Source organism: Palaemon carinicauda, chromosome 8 (genome assembly GCF_036898095.1).
Source record: "Palaemon carinicauda isolate YSFRI2023 chromosome 8, ASM3689809v2, whole genome shotgun sequence".
NCBI classification, from domain to species: domain Eukaryota; kingdom Metazoa; phylum Arthropoda; class Malacostraca; order Decapoda; family Palaemonidae; genus Palaemon; species Palaemon carinicauda.
In genome coordinates this window covers 47,867,125-47,887,124 of record NC_090732.1, presented here as the reverse complement: position 1 = coordinate 47,887,124, position 20,000 = coordinate 47,867,125, and the positions used below count along the sequence as shown (strand labels likewise).

At 37.2% G+C, this 20,000-nt stretch overlaps 1 protein-coding gene across 1 annotated transcript in view; it reads right to left on the bottom strand.

The window, feature by feature from the left end:
- LOC137644878 (zwei Ig domain protein zig-8-like) overlaps positions 1-20,000 on the bottom strand; it is a 269,476-nt gene that overhangs the window by 249,387 nt on the left and 89 nt on the right. Inside the window, exon 1 of the mRNA XM_068377760.1 lies at positions 19,828-20,000. This exon is cut by the window's right edge and continues 89 nt beyond it. Within this exon, the coding sequence (XP_068233861.1) occupies positions 19,828-20,000 (173 nt within the window). The remainder of the gene's footprint in view (positions 1-19,827) is intronic.

Below are 20,000 nucleotides of genomic sequence, written 5' to 3'. Positions count from 1 at the left end.
GCTAATTCAAACGAGAAAGTATTTGATATGTGTCGGTATAGGATAGCAATTATTTTCGTATTATATTAGACCGATGAAACCTGACGGTTGCCTCGTAATAATTTCCTTTATCTATATATCCAGCCTTTTGTAACAACTTGAATCATAGTACTCGATAAATGAATATATATATATATATATATATATATATATATATATATATATATATATATATATATATATATATATATATATATATGTGTGTGTGTGTGTGTGTGTGTGTGTGTAAGAAATAAACCCTTTATTACAGATTGTCCCTACTTTCTCAAAATCTTATATTAATTCCCCGATGGGCATGCCAATAGTAGAAGTATATGATAAGCATGCTGTAATTTAAAATGATAATAATTACATTAGTAATTATAATTATTCCAGACCATTAGAAGAATTTCCCTCACCACTATTATTTGTGTCTTTTTCTTCCTGGTAATAATTTTGTATATTTGTATAGTATGTCACAGTTCGTGTTCTGTTTGCCTAACCGCTATCAAATATTTTACTATTCAAGACTTAATACTTATAAAATCCTGTACACACTATGATTCATGATGCGCGCAGTATTGAATGTATGCGTTGAAAAACGACTTTCTCAATACGAAACCTTACTACCAACGTTTTGATGGGCCGGCGGCGCGTTTCAACTGCTTGGTGTTGTGTTTTTTTTTCTTTTGGGTAATAATATTGTATGTATGGACAATATGTTACAGTTTGTGTTCTATTTGCCTAACCCCTATCAAATATTTTATTGTTCAAGACTCAATACTTATAAAGCCCTTTACACACTATAATTCATGATGCGGGCAGTGTTGAATGGCTTTGTTGAAAAACAACTTTCTCAATCCGAAACCACGTTGATGGGCCGGCGGCGGGTTACTACAGCTGTGTTGTGTCAGTGTTCAAAGTGGAATTGTGTTTGCTAGGATTAACTCCAGCGACAATGGCTTATAAGTAATAATCTTATTGAGTGGAGAGGGACCAACAGTTTTCATTTTATTTTATCAATGATAATTTTCAATACTAATTTATATAATACTAATAATAATACTAATAATAATAATAATAATTATAATAATAATAATAATCTCTCTTTGGCATCAACCACAATCATTATTGAATGCATTTTTCTATTTTTTTTAGGCTGAGCAATTTGTTTTCATTTAAACCGTATCATAACTTCCAGCAAACATACAGTACGTCCTTTCTCAGTGAAGGCAGCTGTCGCGCAAAATCAAGTAACCATTGTTGCATTACAGTTTGGCCGCTAGTAATATTTTTCAACATCACTACTTCTTCACGAGGCTGATAGATGGATCATACTGTGTACTGGGCTTAACGTATTGCTTCATGTTCATTCCCTCCGTTTGTTCTCATTCATCAACATTTTGAATTCTTAATGTCATTGCTTATTTCATTAGATATATCTTAAATGATCCTCTTCTTTGGCATTTCTGCAGTTGTACGCTATTTTGGAATGACGATAGCCTAGAATGCATCAAATTGTTTCCCCTGTCCATTGACGTGGCCAGTATTTGCCGTTGAACTATCGGACGACCCGTGTCACTATGAATATTTACTTTTCATCTATAAGATAGATATTTTCGTTATATCAACCACAGAAAGGTTTCCTTTTAGCACTAACCATACGCTTGCAGCTCAAGCAAAATGCTAAGCAAACTTTACAACCTATTTCAGTTATTTTTTCTATAGTATTTTGAAAGTAATTGCTCTTTTATTTTTCTATTATTCTTACTACTTTTATTCTACTGGAAGTATGTCATTTTTTAGCGACTTCACTAAGGCAATCACGGTTGTAATGCACTTTAATCGTTACAAAAAATGGATTTTGAGTGAAGCGAAAAATCTATTTTTGGGTGAGGTAGCCATGTCGTCCTGATGGAAGTTCCTTCATTCGTAGCTTCCTAGGTATATTTGACTACAGTGATATATCCCAGAGAATTTACCGAAGGTATCCAGAATTCTAACTCCTGGAGCGAATATCCCTTAGAATTTAAAAAGGGATATCGCGTATATCAGAGGACGTATCCTTGACAGGTCTCATAGCTATCTATACCCCCAATAGCGTTTTCGCTTCGAGAGGGAAAAGTGGCAAGAATATAGGAGAGTCGTTAAAGAGGCGATGCTCTCAACACTCCTACTGTACTATAAATAGTGCGCTGAATCGCCACCACGAGGCGCCACCAAGCCATTCTTCGTAACTTTGTAGGTGTTGCAGATACAGTGCCATAGGGAGGGATTCTTTATCCTTTTGTCAAAAAGAGGGTGGGTCCATCAGGACGACATGGCTACCTCACCCAGAAATAGATTTTTCACTTCGCTCAAAATCCGTTCTTTGGGCTCAGGCCATGTCACTCCTGATGGAAGCTTACCAGAGCATTAATGTATCTGTGGATTTTCAATAGTGCCGTTATCTCGAGATAAATATTTCCTATTTGGTCTTCTGGACCAGACACTTGATGTTACCGTTATACATCAATTAACTGATCATAAAATATGTCAGTTCTTCCTGCCCCCTACAGGGAAAAGTCTAGGTAGACTTTAGGAAAAATCCAGAGGATTGTGAGTTCAAGGAACAATCTAGCAAACAGTATGTATATTAGTGTCATTATATACATAAAGCCTAGATTGTACTTAGATGGTATAGTCCTGTATAGGTTACTGAATCCTCCCAAGTCTGGATATAAAGAGACAGACAGGTTTGTATCCATGTAGGAAACCTTAAATCAGTAAGATAAACAGTTAGTACAATCAGTTCTTACCTGTTTGCTTAGAATGGTAGAAACCATAGTTCCCAATATTTCCTTAAATATTAAGAGAATCAAGGATGCTCTGTTTGAGGCGAAAGAGACGCAAAGATTCCTTCTATTTTTTATTACAAAAATAGAAATCATGGTTGTAATTAATTACATATTACGCTGAACAATTCTGCATAAAAGCATAAACAGTAATAACAGAAAATAAATAAGTTTCACCTGAAAAGGAAACATTAGCCACTCAAAGGGAAATATAGTATTTCACTATGTATACTGTTATTACTGGGAGCACTGTGCATATAAGAATGCCTGGCACTTGAGTCAGCTTATTATGCTTGATGTCACCTGTATAGATAGAACAGTCTATAGTGGTTTACTAAACACAATACTCAACATGATATACCTTAAAAGTGTATCATATACACCCTTCACTAAAAGTCCCAATTAGTGTACTGTTCTTCGCAGTAATCAAGCGGTAGGTTTTATAACATTGCCTGCCGCTACCACATGAAATTTTATTTCTTGTAATTGCTTCGCGTAGTGTTTGAAGAAAACTCTGGAAGACTTTCAACCAGTGTAAGCACGCAGGCTTTCAAACGACATTGTCTGAAAGAAATTCAGAGACGAGGCAACTTTTCTCGGATCATGACCTGCGGGTATAATGTCTGGATCCGCTCTGCGTATAAAATAGGTGATTTTTGCCCTTTTCTGTTTCAAGGATAACGTTGAACCAGAAGTCTCTCCCCTGAAAAGCTGATCTCCCTTAATGTCTGAAGTTCTATGAAGATAGACCTTTAAGCAATCTACTGGGCAGAGGAATGCTTCTTCCTTCAGAGGGCAGATTCTCCAGGGACCCCATCTCTTAGTGGGCAGCTCGTTCTTGGCGAGAAGAACGAGTCCGGAAAGAGGTTCAGTTCTCTGCTGTCTGTGAACTGAATGATGCCATCATCCCTCGAGAGGGCCACTATTTCGCTAACTCTGGCTCCTGAGGCTAGTGCAAATAAGAATATCACCTTTTGAGTCAAGTCTTTCAGCGAGCAATCTTCATAGTTTAGGATTGAGTTAAGTGAAGAACTTTATCCAAAGACCATGAAATGGGCTTTGGAGGAGTTGTAGGCCAAAGTTTAGCGCAGGCTTTAGGAATCTTGTTGAAGATTTCATTAAAGAAGTCTACCTGGAAGGTGTAAAGTATTGGTCTGGCTAGGGCGGATTTACGTGTAGTAATCGCATAAGCTGCTAAACCTTGTTCATGCAGATGGATGAAGAAGGACAAGCAGAAATCCATAGATATCTCCTCAGGATTCTTTGTCTTGACAAAGGCCACCTATTTCTTCCAGGAAGACTCATATTGTCTTCTTGGTGACTTTGACTTGTATTCTTCTAAGAAGTTAATATTGTCTCTAGAAATCCCAAACCATTTCTTGACCGCTAGGGCGAGAAAATCATGAGATGAAGGTTCTGGGTTTTCTCTGATGAAGCAGAGACAGTCAATTTCTGCACTTGCTAAGTCAGAACTGGTTCCGGCAACAAGATCAGCTTCAAGCGTAGTTCCGTTATCAGAGGGAACCAAACGCTGTTGGGCCACTTGTGGGCCACTATTGCTACTGTCCCCCGAAAGGATCTCAGTTTGTCGAGGACTTTCAGCAGAAGGTTGGTTGGAGGGAACAGGTAGATCTAAGACCACCTGTTCCAATCTATGGACATTGCGTCTGTTGATTCCGCTAGAGGCTCCTCGTACTGGGCTACATACCGGGGTAGCTTCTTGTTATCGCTTGTTGCGAAGAGATCTATCTACAGTCCTGGGACTTTGCGTAAAATGAAAGAGAATGATCTTGCGTCTAGAGACCATTCGGACTCTATCGGGTTGACCCTGGATAGAGCGTCCGCCGTCACATTGCGGAACCCTTGAAGGTGGACTGCTGCCAAGTGCCATCTCTTATTCTGGGCTAGACGAAGGATGGCCAATATCACTTGATTTATGTGAGGCGATCTCGAGCCTTGTCGATTTAGGCATCTCATTACTACTTCGCTGTCTAGAACCAAACGGATGTGAATTGAGCAGCGAAGTTTCAGCTTTTTCAGGAATAGAAAAACTGTCATGGCTTCCAGAAAATTGATGTCAAAAGACTTGAAGAGGGGAGACCAGGTTCCTTGGACTTTCTGATGATGAGATAACCTCCCCACCCCTCCTTCGAGGCATCTGTATGAACGGTGACTGCTGGAGGAGGTGGTTTCAAGGGTACCTTGTTTCTTAGGTTCTTGGCCTCCAACCATGGCTTGAGTAGTGATCGCAGACGATTAGGTATCAGTCTTTGTACATCTCTTCGAGCGTTTGATGCGTATTTTCTCCAAACTCCTGATGCATCTTTTAATTGTGCTCTCAATACTAGATCTTAGGCAAACTAGAGGGACCCCAACACTCTCTCCTGTTGCCTTCTTGATATCCTGTCGGATTGAAGGAGTCTTTTGACAGATCCTGCTATCTCTTTCCTCTTCTTTGATGGAATGGAAAGGCAGTTTGACTGTAGGTCCCAGTGGACACCCAGCCACTGGAACTTTTGTGCTGGAGAAAGCCGAGACTTTTTCAAGTTGATCTTGAATCCTAAGTGTTCCAGGAACTGGATCACTTCCTTGGAGGCTTGCATGCATTCTTCCTATTATGCTGCCCACACCAGCCAATCGTCCAGGTAGGCTACCACCTGGATTCCTTTCAGGCGTAGTTGATGAATGACTGCATTCACAAGCTTTGTGAATACCCTTGGGGCTATGTTTAGGCCGAAGGGCATGGCTCTGAAAACGTACTTTCTTTTCTGTAGTTTCAACCCTAGGTAGGGGGAAACTTGACGGTTGATTGGAACATGCCAGTATGCATCCGTCATGTCTATAAAGACAGTGAATACCCGTTTGAGCAAAAGGGTCCTTATTTGCTGAAGCGTCAACATTCTGAACTTGTGGTTCACTATGAACTTGTTGAGTGGTGATAAGTCCAGAATGACTCTGAGCTTTTCCGAATCCTTCTTCGGAACACAAAATAGCCTTCCTTGAAATCTAATGGACTTTGCCTTCCGTATAACTATTTTGTTCAAGAGTTCCTGAACATATTCTTCCAGTACGGGGGTTGAATGTTGGAAGAATTGAGGGAAGTTTGGTGGAGTTGAGCTCCAACTCCACCCTAGGCCTTTCTTGATTAGGCTGTGGGCCCAGGGATCGAAGGTCCAACGATCCCGGAAGTGGAGAAGTCTCTCTCCTACCGGCAGCATCTAACTGGGAGTGCTGGTTGGAGGACTTGCCTCCTCGGCCACGTCCACCTTTGTTGCCCCTACCTCTGAAGGGACGTCTAGAGCATCTTCGAAAGGAACCTCGACACTTCGGCTTAACCCTGGATAGGTACGGTCCTCGGACACCCCTTTAAGGGTATACTCGGACGCGAACGACCCCGACGCCAAAAAAAATTCTTGAAAAATCAGTTTTTGCAGTAACCTCCTTTTTTCTTTTGCCAAAAAAAACTTCAATGAATGCTTAAAACAACTGTAAAGATAAATACTACTCATCTGCTGAAAAACTATTTATTGTAAATATTTTAAAAAATTAAGTAGAAAAAAAAAAGACCTGACATAAAAATTCATAAAAAAAAAGTTTATACATATATACACAAATCCTTTTAGGAATTGATTCTTGAATGTTTAGGACACATCTTGATGTATTTTGGATGAAGTCAGACCCATGGAGGTGAAGATCTGAAATGAGAAAAAAAGGGTAACTTTTTTTGGCCAAAAAAAATTGTCCAAATTTCATGAATTCTTTTGGGTACCCAAATGAAATAGGAAGTGGCTAATTTTTTTAGGGAATAAACATATGTTATCCTAAAATAGAAATATGTAAAAAAATCTTCATTATTTTGTAAATTACATTTATATCAGGGGCCATATCTAAAGGTAATTTTTTGAGTACTTGGAAATTTCGTAAAAAAATACATATATTTAATATATAATATGATATTTATGCAGGTAAAAATATACCAAAATATCACAAATTCTATAGGGAACAAGAATATATATAGATAGGGCAGCTTACGCTTCGGATATGTCCACAAAATGGCCGCCAACCACACTGACTCAGACTCCCTAATCTGCCACTTGAAATGTAGGAAGGGTATGTCAATTTCAAGGTGTTATTTACTAATCTAATTATTATTGGATATGCATAAAAATTGTATGGTGGGTTGCTGGATAATTGTCGATTATTTACGACTATAAAATTAAAATTCTGACCCAAAAAAAATTTTTTGAAGGGAAATAAAATCGAAAAAAAAAATGTAAAACAATATTTTAGCTAAAAAAATTTGATGATATTCAATCAAAAAAAAAGTAAACAAAATTTTCCGACAAATAAACATCTAGAGGAATCATTACTCTGTGATAGTTCCTTAGTACGTAGTAATTTTGAAAGAATTGGGAAAAAACGAAAAAATAGCAATCACCGGAAAATCGAACACATACCTATATATACGCCATATCTGGCTAAAAAAAAGATAGGCATGGGTAGCCAGATCATCTAGAAACACTTTCCAACACTATAAAAATATAAGTTTTGGGACACTACTTGCCAATTCCTTACGGTAACATGACTAAGCAAAAAAATGCAAAACAAATAAAAAGGGGCACTCGTGGAAAAATGGCCATTCTAATATACGGCATTTCAGAAAAAAAAATTTCAGCCACGTGCTAGGCAAACCATCAAGGCATATTTTCCGACAAATAAACATATAAATGAAATATTACTCTGTGATAGTTCCTTAGTACGTAGTAATTTTTAAAGAAATGGGAAAAAACGAAAAAATGGCAATCACAGGAAAATCGAACACATACTTATATATACGCCATATCTGGCTAAAAAAAAAATAGGCATGGGTAGCCAGATCATCTAGAAACACTTTCCAACACTATAAAAATATAAGTTTTGCGACACTACTTGCCAATTCCTTACGGTAACATGACTAAGCAAAAAAATGCAAAGCAAATAAAAAGGGGCACTCGCGGAAAAATGCCCAACATTCTAATATACGGCATCTCAGATAAAAAAAAAGACATGCACGTGTTAGCCCAACCATCAAGGCACACTTTCTAACACATAAACATGAAAAAAAAATCAATAATATACGGCAATTCCTTACTACGTAGTGAATTTTTACAAATATTGAAAAAAAAACAGAAATTGGCAACCGCAGTTAAATACCCAATATACCAATAACTACGTCGTATCTGACAAAAACAAAATCACGCATGGGTAGCCAGATCATCTAGACACACTTTCCAACATTAAAAAAGCAAAAGTTTTACGACACTATTTCGCAATATCTTACGGAAAATGACTTGGCAAAAAAATTAAAAAAAATTAAAAAGGGACACTCGCGGTAAAATGCCCGACATTCTAATATACGACATCTCAGATAAAAAAAAAGACATGCACGTGTTAGCCCAACCATCAAGGCACACTTTCTAACACATAAACATGAAAAAAAAATGAATAATATACGGCAATTCCTTACTACGTAGTAATTTTTACAAATATTGAAAAAAAAACAGAAATTGGTAACCGCAGTTAAATACCCAATATACCAACAACTACGTCGTATCTGACAAAAACAAAGTCATGCATGGGTAGCCAGATCATCTAGACACACTTTCCAACACTAAACAAGCAAAAGTTTTACGACACTATTTGGCAATATCTTACGGAAAAATGACTTGGCAAAAAAATGAAAAAAAATGAAAAAGGGGCACTCGCGGTAAAATGGTCCTCGTGGTGATGAACGACATTTTAACTAAAAAAAAAAACATGCACATGGTAGCCAAACAATCCACCAAGACTTTCCACAACTGATAACCTATACAAGTTGCACCATTCTACGACAATTTCATAATACGTAATAACTTTGATAATTATGCAAACTACCTCAGAAGGGTAAACTCGGACGCGAACGACCCCGACGCGTCTCAGAAATCGGGGAAGGAGTACAGCTACAGCAATGCACATCTGGACACTACTAGAGCGTGTAGGGGAGACACCTCCTGCAGGTCGATCACCCACAAATTCAGTCACAGGGGTGAGTCACGTGAGAAAAACCTGTTTTTTTTTTACTCTCGGGGTCGCAAACGACCCACCGTACCTATCCAGGGTTAAAGGTAGTTGATTGCCTTTCAAATACTGCGGTCAACACGGGTGACTGGGTTGCCAGCGTTTGGGGCACCAGTTGAAAGGTGGTAGTTGGTTGTGCCACCATCTGGGACATCGTGGCCATGGAAAGCTGTTGCTGTTACTTTGTCCGAGAGGGCACGCTTGGTCGTTTTGACTTGTTCTTCGGCTGGGGACCCTCATCAGCGGAAGATTTCTGGACAAGCCCCATTTGGAGAGGAGATTCCTATTCTCCGAAGCGGCTTTATCTACGACCTCTTTGACCACTTCACTTGGGAAGAGGTCTTTTCCCCAGATATTGGAAGCTATCAGCTTCCTTGGTTCGTGCTTCACTGTAACAGAAGAAACCACAAACACCCTACAAGCCCTTCTGTCTTTGATAAAATTGTACAAATCCTTGGTGACTGTTGCCAGATGAGATTTGGCAAAGACCATGCATATATCTAGGGTGTCTAGGATGCTTGCCATAGTCTCTAAGCCAGTCTGCAGAGATATGGAAGCAGCGAGACGTTCCTTAGTCTTCTGTTCCTTGCGCAGGAGAAACTCTGACAGCTTCGGGAGATCTTCGTTGAACTGCCGTCCAGCGATATCTGCCTCTAGCTTCCCAACTGTGAAGGTGTTATGGACATCCTTCCAATCCTTATCATCTGAAGGGAAGGCGAGGGAAAATGGTCTACACTCTTCAAGTGTAGGGCAAGGTTTCCCTGCCTCAAGTGCCTTTAAGGCTGCCTTAAACCCTTGGTCCATAAAGAGGAGAGCACGTTTGGAGTCAGCAATAAAGGATGGGTGCTTTTTGCTTAGAGCCGGCACCTTGGAACTAGTAAAGGCCATCTCTTTCAAGGTGTTGTATATAAGGCCTGTGCCTTAAATAGATCAAGGACAATCGTCTCCTTCGGCTCTGTTTCCTCCTTGGATGCTGGTTCCATCCTCAGACGGACATAGCAATCCGGATAGGCCCCTTTACTAGGCCAAAATTCGATTTCCTCTACAGGAAATATTCCCAGTTTCTCTGAGGAAGATCTCCCCCCCCCCCCACCGACATATTTATATGCTCTGCGTACTTCCATGGGTTAACGTAAGAGAAGGCGGGGAGGTCCTTAATGTTTAACTTCTTCGGGGCTAAATGTGACGCAACTAGCTGATGAAACTCCGTCCAGAAAGATGCATCTTTCTCGGACGATTTCTTCTCAATATCTTGCACCATGAACAGTAGCGAGTATAGCGTACTTGTAATGGAATCCAACTGGGGTGCAGTGGGAGAAGTCGAAGGCGTCGGTCCAGTCGCCGCTGCAGATGATACCGAAATCGTTTCGGTTATCTCGACTCCAGTCTCAGGAGGTATCTCATCCTCCTGCTACAGTTCATCCACTAGGAGATTATTCTCAGTCTCCTCCGAGACAACAGACATGTTGTCCTCTAATTGGATGCTCTGAAAGGCATCCGAAACGTCAGGTTCTACCGGAATCTGAACTAAGGGGATCTCAGGTTGAGCCTGGGGAACAATTGCATCCGCAGATGCATTAGGGAAGAGACAATCCCTCATCCTCTCATTAGGAAGGTATGGGCCAGAGGTGTTCTTCTGAAAGCCCCTCACCCATTTTCGCAGCGTGTCCCTTGCTGCATCCCTAGACTTAGTAGACTTTTGATCATCAAAATCCTCTTTAATCAGTTTGCCACAAACGGTACATACCTGTGAGTCACAGTACTAGAGAGCCCCTTTGGTGACTGTGCAGCGAGCATGGGCCCTGCACATGCCATGTCCGTAGAAGCTCTTACTATGGACTCTGCAAAAGTTGTTCCTGCACACGGGATGCTCTTCCTGTAAAGAACGAAAAGCTATAAGTATTCGGTGAAATTCTCAAATTTCAGCATACATATTTTAATTAATATTTAATTAATACTTAATTAATATTTAATTAATATTAGCTTGGATAGAGTAAGCTAGAAAGTAGGAAAGATACCTACATGTGTTTCCTGTCCAGCCCATTGCTATGACCTCCTCCAATATTGGACTAAAGATTCATAATGAATTCAAGGGGAAGATAATATCTTTGGATATAAGGTGTTTTCTTAACACAATCTTCCATGTTAAATATAGGGGATTAAATTAATGGATAATAACCATTAATTGGTAGGGAGAATCACTCCCTAAAAGTGATGGTCTCACAATTGGCTGCCCGTGAACCACTTGTAGGTTAGAAAACTTTTGGGCTACAGCAATGACTGGCGGCGGCGTGTTGCTAGTATTGCCCGGCTTGCCGGCATCTGCCAGACCCGCCGGCGTATGCCGGGCCCGCCGAAGTATGCCGGGCCCGCCAGCACATGCCGGGCCTGCTGGCATATGCCGGACTTGCCGGCATATGCCGGGACTTCCGGCACATGCCGGCCTAGCCAACATATGCCGGGCCTAATCTTGGATATTTGAATCAGATACTGTCTTCAAAGTAGTGGGTGGCAGGTCGGCAGTTGCCGCTCTGCCCGCCGGTAGCCAAAGGATCCCTCTATCAAGCAGGACCCGGCGGCAACTATATAAGTTTTGGGTGGCCGGCTATCGGCCGGCCGTTGCCAGCAGCCGGTCATAGTATGTTCATTGTCGTTGGGTTGTCGATCAGCGACACCCACGGCAAATGGCAGCAGGGTAACTGCCGGGCGACAGAAACCCAACATGGCCGACGACAGGTACTAGCTGCCGGCGGCCGACCCATTATATGGAAAGGCAAAGAGAGAGAGAGGATGGGGAATGGCAAAGGCTCAGCCTTGCCGGCGTACATCCCGAAAGAGGGTGCAAGTGGAAGGGGGAATTATATTCGGGCTTCCACTCGACCATATCCCATTCATATGGGGTATGGAAGGCAGTCCTAGGGAGGACTAGAGAGCACACTCAATGAAATGAGGGTACCTGCTGGCAGCCGGCCCAGCCGGCAGAAGACAGAGAACCTCAGGCCAATTCTATAGATTACCCGTACGGTCAAATGTAGAACCATGGTAAGAAGGGTGATGGTTCAACCAACACAAAAGAGGCAGTGGGGAAGGGGTAAAAGTCATATAAGTAAGGTAAATACCCTAGAGCATTACCTAACTTGAAGGATTTTGATCTCCTAAAGTAACCTCAAGTAGAAGAAATCATTTCACCGGGTTAGGTTAGTTAAGTGAGAAAGCGGACATAGGACACAATCTGACTAGAGAACAGAATCTCGTATCAGAGATCTTAAGTAAGGAAGAAATCCTTTCTTCATACTAAGATCTACTAGTACAGGACTGTCTGCCAGACCGAGGAAGGAGGAAATAGATATACAAGAACCTCCAGTATGGCCTAGGGAGGACTAGCCTCCTGAACAGCAACCTAACCTGACTTGGAAAGCCATTTCACCAAGACAGTAGGATGCCTAACACAGACTTTACTCTGATTTTCCGTTCTCAGCTCAAAACTGTGTCAGTGGTTAAGAGAAAGTGACGAAACACCCCAGTAAATTTCGCCAGAACACAGTTCGCAGCAAAGTTAACTGAGGGTAGCCTAAGCTGATCAGAGGGAAGGGGAATTGCTCTTAGATCTCGTTAGAGATAGTATCGACTTAAAAGGTATAGGAGATGTCAGTCTCCCCATAAAAGACAACACAAGAGCAATGAGGGACATGTAAGAAAGTATACTAAAGCCCCTAGGCTATTAAGTCTAGGAGCATAAAGAATCATTCACCGAAACTCTCTTGTATACTATCTTGGAAGAGGAAAATGTTATGCAGTGATATCTTAATTGTATAAAATATCGCCTGAGCTTCATTAAAACTTTACCAGGAAGGTTATATCATGCATGAAGTGTGTAGGTGCCTAGGCTAGGAAGCCTAGCACTCGTGATGCTCGATCATAAATAGCCAAATCCACGACAACAATGACATAATATAAAATTCCCTAACTAAATATCTAAATTGCTAAAGTTATAAAGCGAAATAATGCCGGGAAATTGTTCTTGCTAACTAAATGAACAAGAAGAACGAGTGCGTCCATGACGCTATCCGGCTGGCAACAGCTCTTGTTACGTTAATTACGATCTCAATCGAAGAGTAAAACTAGCAAGAGCTTACATTTACACAATCCAAAGATATTACTTAACTTTCCAGAAGCTCATGAAGCTGGTGAAGGCATCAGAGCAACAAAATACTTCCAAAATAGCGAGAGATAACACGGGATAACACCGGTCAGCAAAGCTACAAACGAAAGAATGGCTTAGTGGCGCCTCGTGGTGGCGATTCGGCGCACTATTTATAGTACAGTAGGAGTGTCGAGAGCATCGCCTCTTTAACGACTCTCCTATATTCTTGCCACTTTTCCCTCTCGAAGCGAAAACGCTATTGGGGGTGTAGATAACTATGAGACGTGTCAAGAATACGTCCTGTGATATACGCGATATCCCTTTTTAAATTTTAAGGGATATTCTCTGCAGGAGTTAGAATTCTGGATACCTTCGGTAAATTCTCTGGTATATATCACTGTAGTCAAATATACCTAGGAAGCTACTAATGAAGGAACTTCCATCAGGACGACATGGCCTGAGCCCAAAAATAAGGACAAAGTCTTCAAAGAAATTCAAAGGCTAAGTGAGTAGCAGGTCAATCCAAATTCTATACTGCCAAAGAACATAAGTAAATTATTTGTATGCAGAGAAGCTAGGGTTTCTGCTATATTATTTGATTTGCTATCTTTCATCTATTGTTTTTTTTTTTCTTTTCTTTTTGGTTTCCCGCGTGAGACAAACAAAATTAAACTACAACTTCAATTCAAATTTCACGTAAACTGTTTTGGTCTGCTTGCAATTTATATGAAAAATTCCACTTAATGTCAATATATAGGCTTTTGAGGTCGAATTTTTCGTTGATTATATGCAGCACCGTACTATTCTGAACAACAATGGAGGGTTTGTGATACTCTTTTTATTCTGGAAATATAACAAACACAATGAACCAAATGTTATGAGGTTACTGCTCTCGGTGATTAATTCATTTTAAGCTAAACAAAATAATTGAGTAATTTATCCTTTCTATACATTGATATACTATTATAATTAAGTGTGCAGATACTGAAAGGCACTAACGTTGAGGGCAAAGTTATTCTTGTTCATTCATATTTGTTGATGATATCTCACCTTATTTCAAAAAGTTTAAACACGTTTGCTGCTGTCTTCATTACAAGATTTCTATGAGATGTCATCCTAAAAGTTCATTCAGTCCATACTGTAAATCTTTTACATCAGAATACCATATTGAAAATAACCATGTCTCCATTGGGTTTCCTCACGAAAGTTATCGTATCTTTCTCTTCCATCTATTTCATACTCTACTCAACAGAAAGAGTATAAATGTTGATAAATTATGCTTGTTTACTACATTTCGAGGATTAATGATGTTATTTTATTAAAAAACAACTTAAAAAATTTGATTTAAAAATCTTACTGTTATAGTCACTGACACCCTGATATCAACTTAAATTTAATGGCAACATCTGATGCATATTTGAATCTTGCTTATCTGTTAGTAGTAGAATAGGTATCAATCTAATTACTTCACATAAATAACTGTCACAACCAGGCTTTCATGCCCGTAGCAAAAAAAAAACGATATGACTAAGAAAATAGACATATTTCTAATAAATTCGAAACCTTCAACGCAACATCAAAATTTAGTATGAGTGGCATTCTTTTGGCATACGGTTAGCAACCATTAGAATTAAAAAAAGAAAAAAAAGAAAAAAAAAAGATCAGAATAAGGCATATCTAGCTAGCAGAGATAGTAAACTAGGTCGGCAGTTCTTAGCACGGTGTTTCTGGAGTGAGTGAGTAATGTGAAACAATCCATAACATATAAAATTTTGAAAGTTACAGTTCACTAGGTAACAAGTAGCTTATCAAAGTATTACAATTAAATTTCACATGCGTATGTAACAAAATGATAAGTCTATTCAAGAATTATGTTGATTTACTTGAAAAACCTAGCACCTACTTTTTAACTTTTAGAATTTTGTGCTATGTTGATTGGTACTAGGATGTGCGTTAATCAACCTTTTTTTTCTCTCTCTCTTACTCTATAACCTGCTTTGTTAAAGTAAGCTACAACTGCAATTTTGGTTTGATGATGAGGTTTCAGAAAGGAAGCGGATTAGAGCAAAATGTTTGAAAAAAGAGGACCAGTAAATAGTATAGGCTCAGAAATGAAACGGGAGTTTGAAAGTCTAATTTGATGAAAATCCACAGAATCCATAAGTATGATAAGCCAGCAAAATAGCCTCTGTATCATACTGTATAAAAACTATAAAGAAACTTTCTTGGCATTCATGGTCAGGAATTTATGCAAGATAGAGTTCTAAGGAAGTAGAATATTGAGCATATTTTATTGTAATACACATGGCACAGAGTGAACAGGGTGTATTTTTATAAACCCTCTCTTCATTTTGATGGGCACATGAGTGTGATATTCAGCTGAATATACATATAACTTGCTTTCAAATTTTCATTGTTGTTATCTTTCTCTATAAAAATACTATTTATATGATTCTCATTTCATTATTGTCCTTTTTTTTTCAATTGTCATTTTCGTAGCCTTTGTTAAATCACAAAATTAGTTAAACCTAAATTTCATTCGCTTAATTTTTATTTTTTCAATTGCGTACAACGTTGACAAAGTGGGATTATTCATATTGTTAAATGCTGAAAAAAAAAAAAAAAGTTTTAGAGGGTCATAAAATATTGAAATAAGGAGTTTTTTTTAATACATCCCATTTTGGGAAACAAACTCTTTTCAGAAGGAAGATACTCATTTTCTTCATATTCATTATTCTGTCAGAACATATAGCAAATTTCATTACGATTAATCATCAAGACTTTCACACACCCATTTATTTTATCAGTTAAAGATAAAGTAATGGTACCACTTCTCCTGTGCTTTATCAATTTCTTTTTTTAATGACATTCAGTTGAAGTCCTTGATATTTCATTCTGATGTGGATCCAAACCAGACGTAATCAGTTATAGTTATATTACATCAAAATTAATTAAATATACAGAACTTCCACCAAACATATAAGTGATAGCTAGTTTAGGTCTAAAACTAGAGCAAATAATAAAATCAGAAGTTCAAGAAACCTGCCAAATATACCGAACATAATGGTTTGTAATTTTTCAAATAGGTTTGTGAGTGAAAGCCTCTTTGTTATTATTTAAGATTTTATATTTCAAGCTCAGCACAGAATTGGGTTAAGGTTGGAACATTGCCTGATCACGGCAAATATTTGGCAGAGGAGTTTGTATTAAGATAAGGTTGTAAAAGACAGCGTTACTTGTCAATTTGTTTTCAAGTAGGAATACTTGTAAAAAAAAGAATACTTGATTACGGTTATTAGAATGACTTAATTGGAAGTGATTTGATAGAGTTCCAAGTGTTGGCCATAATTTTCAACATATAGAGCGAATGCATTATATTACTTTGAGGGTATTCGGTTTTTTCTCCGAAGAAATAAGAGGGATACGATTATAAGTATGTATATTATATAATTCAAGATAACTTGAAAGGATAAAAGGCAATTATTGGTTATCTGCGGTTAGCCAGGGTACAAGTAAACGTCATGACTGCCGCATTGTCTACTGTGGCAGATGGTCTGCTCCTGAAAGGTTTCTTGTGTTAGATGTGATGAACATGATGTCAATAAAGTCTTCTTCATCCGTGGGACATAACCCTACTTGGACATTCGAAGATTACTAATAGCAGTGACCTGTCTGTTTATTTATTTATTTTTTTTTTTGATTCCCCATTAACGTTGAAGAAGAGCGTAATGATGAAAGTTATGTATATATGTATATATATATATATATATATACATATATATATATACATATATATATATATATATATATGTATATATATATATATATGTATATACATATACATATATATATATATATATATGTATATATATATATATATATATATGTGTGTGTATATATATATATATATATATATGTATATATATAAATATGTATGTGTGTATATATATATATATATATATACATATATATATATATATATATAAATATATATATATATATATATATAAACATTTATATATATATATATATATATATATAATGCGTGTATGTGCGTGTGTGTGTTTGTGTGTATATGTGTAATTGTGTGTTTATAAACCTCTACCCTCATATTCTAATATTGGATTTATTTGCCTTTACCAATGAGTACTCAAAAGGAAATTCCTTTAATGATAAGTAGACTACTTCTAACTGGCCTATGATTCCGAAAATATCTGTACAGACATTCAAACTATCAAAAAATATGTATTTTTTTTTTCTTTTTTGACTCAGCCCTACATACTCCTCTCTGGTTCAGACATTTGTATCTAAAGTAGAAATCAATTAATACCCATCATGCTACGCGTTTTCTGCTTGCAATGCGTGGATATGTATGAGGATTTTATCGTGAACACATTTTTATTTCATTTTCAAATATAAAGCCATAAACTGATCTGTATATCGAATTTACGTAATATTTGAAATAAGTAACAAAACATAAACCAAATTTAGAGTATAGAATGTTCTTCATTCTGGGCCAGGATTCGATAATAACATCTAGAAGTGAAACAATTTTTGAGAAGTGTGACATGTTGGTAACAAGATATAATTTCATTTCAACTCTGTTTTGCGTATTTTTGTCAAATTTGGGTCTTTCTAGGTAGAATATAATTTTGGAAATGGATACTTAAGGGTAGAAGATACTTTTTAGCATTCTACGGGTTGCAAGTGTGCAAGGGCCAGGCAATCTCAAAAAAGAAAATAAAAATAGCTATGGTTAGTAGCTCCTCTATGAGAGTAACTTTCCAAAACTATACCATAGTCTCTTTACCATGGTCTTCCACTAACCTTGGGTAGAGTTCTCTTGCTTAAGAACACTATTCTATCTTATTTTTCTTCTCTTGATTATTTTGAAGTTTTTATATTTTATTTATGAAATATCTATTCTAATATTGTTACTATTCCTAAACTGTTTATTCTATTGTTCATTACTTCTTTTGAAGTTTACTTTTCGCCTTATTCCTTATAGCTTATAGCATCCTGCATTTTCAACTTGGGTTTTACCTTAGCTAATAATAATAATAATAATAATAATAATAATAATAATAATAATAATAATAATAATAATAATAATAATAATAATAATAATAATAATAATAGATGGTCAAAGAAAAATTAAGAGATATCAATTTTACCTAGTTCCAAATCTAATATTAAATTTGGAAGGCGATATATATGATCTAATGGAAGCATACAAGAGTTAAATTAACAGTCTCATTTTTAGGCTTTATGGTGAGGGTAAAACGTTAACCCCAAAAGGGATAAAGTATAAGTTAGTTATCGCCCCCTAAGAGATATTTTCATACAATTTTCATGCATATAAATTGACAAACTATCTTATATCTGATCATGAATTCACATAAACAGTTTGAAGATCATTCGTATAATGAGAGAAAATTTCATTAATTATATGTAATGAATCGGTTATTGCTCGCTGAATGTTGTTTATGCGAAAAATTAATTCCGTTGTTCCACTATAGTTCTGGCAGTCAGCGAACAAAAAAAAAAGTTTTATTTCAAAACTAAATTTTGGTCTACTTTAAAGATCAGATTTGTTTGATCATTCTCGGAGAGACCACCAAAATGGGTAATTTTTGGAAAAATTATTTTACCTATGAAATTTTAATCAAAGACTATAGATTAAACTTCTCACGTATTCTGTTAAATGTCAGTCTAAAGATGATACTCGTGATTGAAAAGAGAAAACTCTATTTTATGTATTGATAACCTGACGCGTAATGACTAGATCCTTTATTAATAACCAAAGAATTATTTAAAACGTCATCGACGATAAGTTTGAAGGTATCTCTTGAATTTGAAGTTAGTCTAAGCTACAGACTTCTTTTTACATCATGGCAGTATTAGTTTTAGAGATGAAAAGTACATGATAAAATTACTAGCCTTATAACAGATGGAAACGAAAATTTTTGGCCCTAATTTCAACTGAAATATATATATATATATATATATATATCGAAGTAGAAGTTAACCTCACCTTTGCTAAATAACCTTACTGTATTTATCAGAGTAATGTTATGGACATAACGATATTTGGTAATAAATTGCTGAAAATACTTTGAAGGGACCAAGAATGACACTTTAAAATGCCGATATCTTGAGTCGTTTAAGTAAAGGATAGATAGCTAGGTAGATAGATTTAATTATTAAAAGAGCTCTTAGGGAGGCGTTTCAATAGACTGGACAAATCACAGTTATATACAATATTAAAAGTGTGTGATTCATTTCATATACTTATTGGTAATCGTTTCGTTAATTGCTTTTATTATTTAGTAAGCCACAAGAATTTTATTTTTGCTTTGTGTTTGTTCATATTAAGATTATTAGTTCGTTTTATTTAGTCATGAGAATTAAAATTATACTTATCCACAATATATAGCCTTCTATTTCACGTAGCAATTTATTACAGGATATAATTTTTGGTTCACTTCACAAACAACCAGGTCCTAAATTTAAGCTCTCCCCGATTCAAAATTATAGACCATAACTCCATGTTAAACGATTGACTTTGATTGAAAAAAATAAAGGATAATATGGAGAAAATTGTTAAGCCAAAAGTCGTACATTATCTCTCTCTCTCTCTCTCTCTCTCTCTCTCTCTCTCTCTCTCTCTCTCTCTCTCCAATTACAAAGAAGTTTAGTTTAAGGAAAGACATGATAGATGAGGAAAAAACTTACCTGGGAAGGGTTCTCCTGAAACATAGCTTCCAAATATGCTGACGATGACATATAGGATGAAAGGTAATCTGTAGGGGCGATGAAGTCGATGCACACTGAGAGAACTTGTCCATAACGTAAGCAATAATATAGATCTTAATTTCAAGAACCACATATGTTTATAGATTGTCACT